This window comes from Musa acuminata, chromosome BXJ3-5 (genome assembly GCF_036884655.1).
Source record: "Musa acuminata AAA Group cultivar baxijiao chromosome BXJ3-5, Cavendish_Baxijiao_AAA, whole genome shotgun sequence".
In the NCBI taxonomy this organism is placed as follows: Eukaryota; Viridiplantae; Streptophyta; class Magnoliopsida; order Zingiberales; family Musaceae; genus Musa; species Musa acuminata.
Window position 1 is genome coordinate 12,459,590 of NC_088353.1, and position 10,099 is coordinate 12,469,688.

At 38.6% G+C, this 10,099-nt stretch overlaps 1 protein-coding gene across 1 annotated transcript; it reads left to right on the top strand.

The window, feature by feature from the left end:
• Nucleotides 1–4,426: 4,426 nt before the first annotated feature.
• LOC135639084 (probable serine/threonine-protein kinase PBL21) lies at nucleotides 4,427–9,716 on the top strand. Its single transcript, XM_065152841.1, has 5 exons — nucleotides 4,427–5,115; nucleotides 5,222–5,385; nucleotides 5,489–5,678; nucleotides 7,536–7,927; nucleotides 9,093–9,716. Exons 1-5 carry the CDS (start codon nucleotides 5,010–5,012, stop codon nucleotides 9,315–9,317), a joined length of 1,077 nt encoding a protein of 358 aa, XP_065008913.1. The 5' UTR covers nucleotides 4,427–5,009; the 3' UTR covers nucleotides 9,318–9,716.
• The last annotated feature ends 383 nt before the right edge of the window (nucleotides 9,717–10,099 follow it).

A 10,099-nucleotide genomic window follows, 5' to 3' on the forward strand; every position in this document is an offset into this window, starting at 1 on the left:
TCTGATTGGCTTGATGTTTGTCAGTTTTGTTTTTCCCTCGAGTGGTTACTACCAATGCACTATCACCCAATTCCATCACTAGCCTCTCTTCTTCTTGAACACACATGGTCATTAATTCATTGATTGACCATTTGTCCTTATGTGTATTGTATGAAATTTTAAAAGGGCTATATTGAGGTGGAAGGGTGTTCAGAATATAGTGCACCAGGAAGGATTCTGACATATTAACCTCAAGTTTCTTAAGTTGAGCCGTAATATCTCGCATTTGCATTATGTGCTCACGCACACCCTTTATGTTGGTGAGTCTAAGAGATGAAAATTTCATAATAAGGGTACTTGCTAGTGCCTTATCCGAAGTGACGAATTGTTCATCAGTAGCTTTTAGCAAGTCTCGGACATTTTCATGCTGGTTAACAGAACCACGTATGCTAGCAGTCATCTTAGTTTTGATAAACATCACGCTGAGCCGATTGGATCGCTCTCATCGCTCGTATAACGTGATCTCAGTTGGAGTGCTGGTATTAGTGACTATAGGTGGTTCGTCTTTCCTGATAGCATAATCGATATCCATCCACCCTAAATGGAGAACCCTTTCCTTCCATATCTTATAGTTATTACCATTAAGTTCAGGAATATCACATCGAATATAAGAGAAATTAACAGTTTGAGAAACTACATAAAATCAAACATGCTTATGTCAAAATTTGAAGCTTAATAGACTAAATTACATGTTTTACTAATGTGAAACATGCTTATGAATCTCATGACATAAAAATTGCCTGTAGGCTAAATTCTTAATTCAAATAGATTCATATGGTCTTTATGATAAAACTATCAAATTATATTCCAATTCATAATCCCTGTGGGTAAATTATGAAAATAATCTGATATTTTATCCTGATTAATTATATTAAATATAATAAAAGATCCTGTGGGATAACAATTATTATACGAAATATAATCAATCACAATATAATGTCTAATTACTTATGTGATCCTTATTTTAACTTTATATATAATTTTAATTAATTAAGGATACTGTGGCTAATTCTTAATTAATTAAGATTATATGGATCACTAGACATTTTAAACATAAAAAATTTGCTCATAAGCATAATTTAATATAACTAAATATGCATACATAATATGAGCATTTTATCAATTAAAATGTTGAAAATGATATTTCCTTATGATTTTCAATAAAACATATCAAGAAGTTTCCAAGAAGAAACCAAAATCAAATCATTTTCATGGCATAAAAAAATGAAAACTCTTTCGTATCAAGGAAGAGGTCAAAAGGCTATGATACCAAATGTAATAAATTACTGAAACCAACTTATGTTTCTAAATCATTGTAATAGAAACACAATAAAACTAATGCGAAAACGAAATAACGTACCTTCAGCCATTGTCGTCAAGAATTTCTACAGAGGTTTCTTCTTGAACTTTGGTACTTCTCGGCTCAGAACTCTCGCTTTAGATGGTGTAGGAAAGCCTTTCGCTTTAAAGAGATGATTGAGCTAAGAGACCAAAATTCTCATATATATAAATGTTCTCCCATCAAGAACATTTATTATCACCAAATCATAACGTTCAAGAATTAATTCAAATTTGTAACGTTTGGACCATAATTAAGAACTTTAATGATATTAAATATTTAATTTAATAATAACGGTTTCATGCATAAAGAATAAAAAACTGAAATCATTTAAACCATAGTTAATGAAGAAATTCATGATAATGAATTATGAATCTTAATGATAACAATTATATTATTATTAAATTAGATATTTAATAATAACGGTTACACAAATCGCTTAGACAGCGTAGTCTATCCTCGACCTCAACTATGGAACCAAGTGGATGAATAAATGATGCAGTCATTATGATGACAACGCATGGATCCGACGACAATAACGAAGCGGATGAATGTAAGAAATCATTGATGTTTTCTATTAATCTAATTCTACTCTTTTAAGTGTAACCTTTAAAGACACATCTTCGGACACACATCCGCCGACACAAGGTTCACCTATCTTTGTTCACAGTATAAGAAATAATTTTGTCTCTAAAAGTAGACAGCCACTTGTTCAATGTTCGATATAATCTTGCCACTCCGAGAAAGCCAAAAAGACATGTCGATGATAAAACGGTCAGTGTGGTGGTCTGCTTTCCGTGATCAAGCTCATGGTTCATCTCATGCTGATGATTTAGGTGTTGTTTATTTTGTCAGTGGACATGTACCATAAAGTATATATACATTGTGAGTACTAAATAACGCTGCGTAAAGTCCACCACCCGATAAAATACAAGATTTTTTAAGCATGTCTAGTACGTAAACATGAAGCCTTCAACCGGCAAGCATATTTAGTACGTCAACATGAAGAAGCCTTCGACCGTTAACGTCTGCATAATTGTCCCTGCAGGGTCGTCATCCATCTCAAACTCAATAGGAAAAGCCAGACCCGGTCGTCATTTGCTACATTTCTTTTCTGTTCTTTCTTCGTCAGGAGTGTTACTTAATATTTTCTCAGGTAACCGATGTTGGTCGTGGTAATTTGTGTTTGGACTCGGGTGCAAGATTATGCTCGACGATGGAAGGAAATGGTGGAGAAGAGATCATAATCTGAGGTATACAAGTGTTTTTCGTTGGAGACGACGTTAGAGACAGATGACACTCGAAATGCCATTATATTGGTGAGGTGGTGACGCAAGTATCAGTCACGAGCGACAAGAGTACGTAAATACCACTCGATCTACTTACTGTTGTATTATTGTACAAATAATAGTGAGTTTATAGGTAGGTTTTCTTTCTGCTGCACGTTGATTTCTCAGCACCGCACTTGATGTATGAATCAAAAGGTTGTTCTAAGTTTCCTACAGGATGGAGACCCACTTCATTCATCTCTCTCTTTTTACGGCCTACCCCTGCTTGCTCCTTTCTGTTCCTGCATCAATGGAATGGCCTAGGAGAAAGCAAATGGAAGGAAAATATTCTCATAATGGAAGAACATTAAAAGAAGGAAAACCAAAAGGGAATGGACTAGATGATAATGGTTACTGTGATTTACTCAGCTTATGTATTTCTAGGTATGATCAGATATTTCTAAAATCATCATGGTAGGTAGGACCATGGATGAGTCGGAAAACAACGAGAAACCCATGGGTAGGGATTGGAGAGCATCCTTCCCAACACGCTTTGATTCGTTTAAGCGTCCTTAATTATTGCACCCGATAATCCTAATCTGTAGTGACATCATTGTATCTCTTAATCCTTGTATCGTTCCCCAATTAATGTTGCATCCGTGGAAAGCTTCTTTCATTTCTGGAGCCCACCGCTCAATTTCCCGCGGCACACATGTCGAGTGACCGACAAAAGACGAGTGTTATCTTTGTCCCCTTCCCTGACCCGTCGTACCCAACCACCGAAACCCTCGCCGTCCCAACCTCCGGTTCGTCATTCACACGACACACTCAAACCGACCGTTCATGTCCCAACACATCACCCTTTCTAATTCTCCCAACACATCCTATGAACTCCTCCGGTACACACTCTTGAAACTGATACATACCTCATATAACGGTGAGCTGGAGATAGTATTTCTGTATAATCAAGCACAAGGAATGCATCTTGTAATTAATACTTACCATAAGTAAGACAATATAGTTAGTTCATTCTTACGACTTTATACTTGCGGTTTTGTTACGTTGTTTCAACCAAAATGCATACCTTTCGTGTTCGTGTTTGCTGTGTCATCCGCTACACGAGTTGCACCGAAAAAACAAAAGAAAGAGGGAGAGACAAGGGACGGTTTCACACATCACATCACCACATTGACTCGTTTCACGCGCAATCTAACGTCATTGGGTTCCAAACACACCCACGTTTACGTAGTTGACCGCCACCGATCGTGAGAGCCCGGTGGACCGCAGACGGAGTGTCCCCCAAATCCCTACTCAATTTCGTGTCTACCACAGACCTCATAGCGGACCCCGCCGGTCGACATTACCCTGCAGCTCCGATTCTGTGAATCCCCGGTTGCGAGGGGGTGCGATGGCGCAGCGACGGGGGATCAGATCAATTTGCGTATCTTAAAGACTATAATCAAGCGCTTGCATCCATAGTCGGACGGATGCGATGTGATGCACGGATCTCACAGTGAGACGAGAGCCACGCACGATGAGAAATCACTTGGGACGTGATTCTGTGTCACTCGTATGATCGTCGAGATTGCTTTTCGAGCGAGGAAGGGGCCGGGATTCTTGTGCCGACCCCACTATCGAGTGGTAGGGTCATCCCCGATTGTTTTCCGGGTCCGTTCAGCCCCGTGCCGGTAGCAGAGCCCGCGCGAGAAAGGAGGGCCTCCGACGGAGAAAGCGGAGGATAAAGATGCACGAACCCATGAAAGAACGAGGAGAGGTAAAGGCGAAGAAAGTGCTTCTTCCATGTCTGCTTTCGACCTCTCGTTGCCTCTCTTTCTTCGCTTCATCTGCGGCGCCGGAACAATAGAGAAAGAGGACAAACCAGGAAGAGGAAAGAGCCAGCTCCCATGGATAACGAAATAAACTGTTGTTGTCCTGGTTAGCAGCTGTTAGCGACTCCACCGTTTTCTCCCCTCCCTCCCCTCGGGATTCTCGTTCCGCCTCCCTTTTCTTTTGTCTGTGTGTTCTTGCTATTTTTTGTGGACTCCCCTTTTTCTGCCTCGATGGACTTCGTCGGATGTAGGACGGAACGAGCTGAGACCGTCCCCATTTTTTAATTGGGGTTATAGGACGAATCCTGTCTCTAGATTTCGGTTTAAAAAAGTCATATTTTGTTTGCTACTGCGAGAGAGAGAGAGAGAGAGAGAGAGAGAGGGAGGAGTTGAGGCGAGGAGGGGAGAGAGGAAATCGCGGTGGTTCCTCTTTCCCTTCGGCGATAGGGCAATGAAGGTGGGTGCGATTGAGGTTCCTTTTCTGGGAGCATATTTGTGTTGATCGGGAGTTCGGGGTGGAGATCTTTGGCGTAGATGAGCTGCTTTGCTTGTTTTTGCCCTTGCTGTAGGGAGACGAGCTGCAGGAAAAAGGACAGCGCAGGCGTCCAGACCAACTCCGGATTGCTTAGCGATTCTTCCAGTGGGTGTCTCTGGCGTCTACATTCGAACTTCTTTTTCGTGTTCTTTCACATAATCTTGTTCTTTGGGATTTTCACCGAAATTTTTGGTTTTTTATGTGTGATTAGAGAGCGGGAACAAGATTTCATCACTTGCTGCGGATCCGGGTAACTGCGCGCGGAGCTTTGCTTTCCGAGATCTCGCTATCGCCACTCAGAATTTTAAAGAAGCCAACTTGATCGGTGAAGGGGGCTTCGGAAGAGTATACAAAGGGCGGCTAGACTCCGGCCAGGCAAGTCCCCATTCTTTTCGTCCTTTTCCTTTTTTAATTGTGATTCTGGTCATTTTTGCATCACGATTGTGCTTTTTAATCGGGTTTGGATGTTGACGAGCAGGTGGTGGCTATTAAGCAGCTAAACCGGGATGGGCTTCAGGGGAACAACGAATTCCTGGTCGAGGTTCTCATGCTGATCATGCTACGGCATCCGAATCTTGTGAGTTTGTTTGGATACTGCGCTGATGGAGATGAGAGACTCTTGGTTTATGAATACATGCCAAAGGGAAGCTTGGAAGATCACTTGTTTAGTAAGCTCTCTTTTTCTTTCTCGCAAACATTCCAGATCCAATGTCATCTCTTTGCTCTGCTTCTCCTTTGACTGGTTTCTTCTGCCCTGTCCATTGCTGAGATATTTTGTTCTAGGATCTGATGCAGTTTTTATATTGGTGTGTGGACTTGTAGTAGAGGATACTTCTAATTCTAGTAAGTACAGAGCAATTTGTTTAATTGAATTCGCTTGTTCGTATGTTATGACCTTGATCTATGTCCCAAGCCCTTGGATTTTCATTAGTGTACTGTTAGCTGCAGTTGACATAAAAAATTGGTGCAGATTTGTTTAATTGCATTTCCATCTTCTCATGTGATGACCTTGTTTGCGTGGATAACTTTGCCAAAGACCCAGCGATTGGAGAACAATTGAATTGAATTGAATTCATTAGACACTGGAAAAGCCCAGACAACTTTTTGTTGAAGGACAATGATTAAAAAATGTATAACCTAAAGCACCAGCTTTCAAGGAAAAGGATTTGATTGGACTATGGTTACTTTTAACATTCTTTTGTCTCATTTACAGGGTATTAGTGTGGAAGTACAATTCTCTGTTGTCACAGCTACATGGTGTTTTCAAGTATTATCTTACTGTATCAACACAATTGCACAATACCTTTGGTTTATGCAATTTCGACTAGCTTATTTAAGAAGTTATGCTACATTTGATTAGCTTTTTAGCTAATAGACAAACTCTTATACAAGTGACCAGATACTAGCATGACTTGTATCAACTGCTATGATGTATATTATCTATTCCAAATAGCTGTTGTTGTTTGTCCAAAATTTTGTCTCATAGCAGTTATGCTTATCTGGACTGGTTTTAGCTATTGGCAAACTCATCGAAATGACCAAAACATACCATTACTGGTTCCTTATATCACAGACACTTGGTTTATTCTAAAATGCACTTCTGGTTGATTCATGTTCGGAGAGTCTTTCACTTGTATGTCTAGTTCGATGAGTTATGAATTGAAACTTTGGCCTCTCTGGTATTACTTCTTTTTTCCTGTTTATTATTTGTTACAAGTAAATAAAAACTTGAAAACCAGAGTAAACATGTTCTTAACTCCATTTCAGTTTCTTGTTTCAAAAGTGGAATCGTTACTGTCTAAGATTAACATATTTCTTCAAGTTGTGTTCAGAAGAACTTCCTGGCACATAAAGTGGTTTTTCAATGTTCACTTGAAATGCATATGCTCATTCGTATACATGCAAGGGGATTCCAAACAGCGAAGCTCCACTATAATATGGGCTTACGTTCTCTCATAATAATCATTTAGAATCCAGTATGAAACTAATTAATGTTCAGCACTTCAGCTCCGAGCTAAACTTGTATGCTAAGTGATCTGGATTTGAGAACGTAACAAAAATATGTGTCAATTTCAAGGATGGCTGACTATGAATAGCTTGTTCGAAAATCATTTTATGACTGAAGACTTCAAACATATTATCGGAAATTATATTAGTTAACTATAACATTTGCTTCTAAAGTAAGAGACATACATTATCAAGGGTACTAAGGAATGTGGTGAGTATCCTGCTGAACAATAATTTATGATTTGCAATCAACAACTCCAGAAAAGAAAAAGGATTTGATGCTTTAATGAACTAATCTTTTGTGCAGAAACAGATGCTTTCCTTCTTCAATGACAGTCACGAAATGTATAATTTTCTATTAATTGCATTAATGGTGCTAATGCATGGGTGTGCAGCTCCTTTGTATATGTCCTTAAATTTCTCAACTGCATGTCATATTTTGGTTGCCTTTTAGATAAACCACATTTTTTATTTTTGAAGCCCTTCCATGTGATTTATATTTATTTGTTAAATCTCAGATCCATCTCCTGTCAAACCACCGCTCGAATGGAACACACGAATGAAGATCGCTCTTGGTGTAGCCAGAGGGCTCACATATCTACATGATGTTGCAAATCCTCCTGTTATTTACCGAGACATGAAGGCTGCAAATGTATTGTTAAGCAATGACTTCGATCCAAAACTTTCTGATTTTGGACTTGCAAAACTTGGGCCTGTTGGTGACAACACACATGTTTCAACAAGGGTGATGGGAACTTATGGTTATTGTGCGCCTGACTATGCGATGACTGGTAAGCTGACACTGAAATCTGATGTATATAGTTTTGGTGTGCTTCTTTTGGAGCTGATCACTGGGCGAAGGGTCTTTGATTCTTCAAAATGTGGTGGTGAACAAAATCTAATAATTTGGGTAAGCAATCTCGGTCAGTACAATTTTTATTGATCTAGTCTACGCCATGCCATGTCATGCCTTGATGTTTCTGCCCATTAATTAAAGTGCATTCATACTTGGACCATGTCTGGCCCATATTTATCCTGATACTTATTGTCAAAGGCATATATGAATCTGCCTGCCATGCCTCACCATACATGTATTTTTGTGCCATGCTAAGACTAGCCAGCTCACTTTTGTCAAGTGGCTCAGGCTACTAGGTGATACATAAAATGTAGCTATCTTATTGCAACATGACTGCAAGCCTTTGTCTTCTTGGCCATGCACGAACACATTTTCCCTTTTATAACACAAAATAGCTCCTCAACAAATCATCTCCATTTTTTTCAACAGCAGGATGTCTCACATTCAATTCTTCCTACAGGCGAACTCTTCTTGTACTGTTGTACTATCAAATAAATCTAATTTAAACAAAGATTTGCTTGATCTTACTTTTCTGCAAAAAGATGCATATTACATTGGTTGTCTTGATTTTGTTGTCAGTTAGTAGTGGCTAGTAAAATTGTTCAGTTCTTTTAGAAATACTTTATACAAATTCAACATATCTGTAAATTTCTGTTATATTTTACCTTGTAGTTTACAGCAATTTGGACTGTGACACTGAATACATAATAATTTTTAACATTCTACATCAGAAGAAAATTCTAATAGGTTTTTCTTTTATCTAATTTGCCAAATCTAGAAGCAAGTGAATGAAACTTAATGCTCTTAAATGTACTCTCCACATGGAAACAGTCTTTATTATTCCATATATTTTTAGCTATCATTGATATCTCTAGCTCAGACACTGCATATAAACACATTCATGTTGCTATTCTTTCATTTCTTGCACATCAAGCTTTTTTTTTATTTTTCATATAGTTGTAGCCAAAATTTATTTCATATGTTGCTGCTATAAATACATACAGAGATAAAAAAAAATAACATTTGGAGATGAACATCCATCCTACAAAGGCAAACTCTTGTATAACTTGCATAACACATGTAAGTCGTGCATTTTTGGGAATGCATGCATCATTTGACGAACTGAATAAATGCAGTCAGTATTGAGTAGGTAGGCTTGATAATTTTCCAACTTCTGTTTTTTGTTTTCTATCATTTACGTTTTGTTTCTGTATTTCAGGCAAGGCCATTTCTCAATGATAGGAGGAAGTTCCACCAGTTGGCCGATCCATTTCTTCAAGGCCGCTACTCACCACGGGGCTTTCACCAGTTGGTTGTCATTGCCTCAATGTGTCTTCAAGAACAGCCCCACGTTCGGCCCATCATCGCCGATGTGGTTGTTGCCCTCAATCATGTGACGTCTCAGCCATATATCACTGAGCCTGCTTTGCTTCAAAGTTCATGAGGTCCCCTCGACCATCATTGCCTTCCAAGGAGGTTGTTAGTACACCATCCAGAGGTGTGGCATGTTTTGAGAAATATATAAATATGAGCCTCTAAGTTTGCAAGCTGAGGTGTGGCATGTTTACATTAAAAATCAAGGATTGAAGTTTCAACACTATATTCTAGAAGAAGGATAGTGGCGAAAGTCACTTGTTGTATGGTGCCTCTTAAACACTATGCTTGTAGAGTTGGTGTTGATTGTTTCATACGGATAAATTAGACATCATACACGGAGACTCAATGTATTTACGATGGTCAAATGTGAATAGTATCTCTTGGTAAGGTGGTCAAGGCAAGGATGATTGTTCGTGAGGATCACTATATATTTATATGCCATAAAGAGACTAATTTCGATGTGTCATATTTCATGATCGTGATAAGTGACATTGTAAGCTTCTCTCTTTCTTTTTATTTTTTTATTTATCTGTTTTTGCCAGTAAATGTGGGATGTCAAGAATGAAAATAGCAATTGCTGTCTAATACTTGTACATTCATCACGGAAGCACATCATCCTCGAGAGCAAGACAAAGCTGACTGTATATAAAGACAGTCCACGTGAGTGTCTACAGCATATGTCAGCATTAATATTGTCAATTTATTATCTTGACCTGATTGACAGATTAAATATTTGTTCGACATGTTCATCTGTTCTACAGCATTTAGCATATGTGAAGATGAAATTTCATTCGGTACGTACGTCTAATTCTAAGAGCAAGTCAAAATATAATTTTTGGTGGTTATACA

What these genes read in the sequence shown, in the direction of transcription:
- LOC135639084 (XM_065152841.1), top strand. Translation starts at nt 5,010, where the DNA reads ATGAGCTGCTTTGCTTGTTTTTGCCCTTGCTGTAGGGAGACGAGCTGC. An exon ending in GGCGGCTAGACTCCGGCCAG is followed by an intron (nt 5,386 to 5,488) that starts GCAAGTCCCCAT and finishes GTTGACGAGCAG; the next exon opens with GTGGTGGCTATTAAGCAGCT. An exon ending in AACAAAATCTAATAATTTGG is followed by an intron (nt 7,928 to 9,092) that starts GTAAGCAATCTC and finishes TCTGTATTTCAG; the next exon opens with GCAAGGCCATTTCTCAATGA.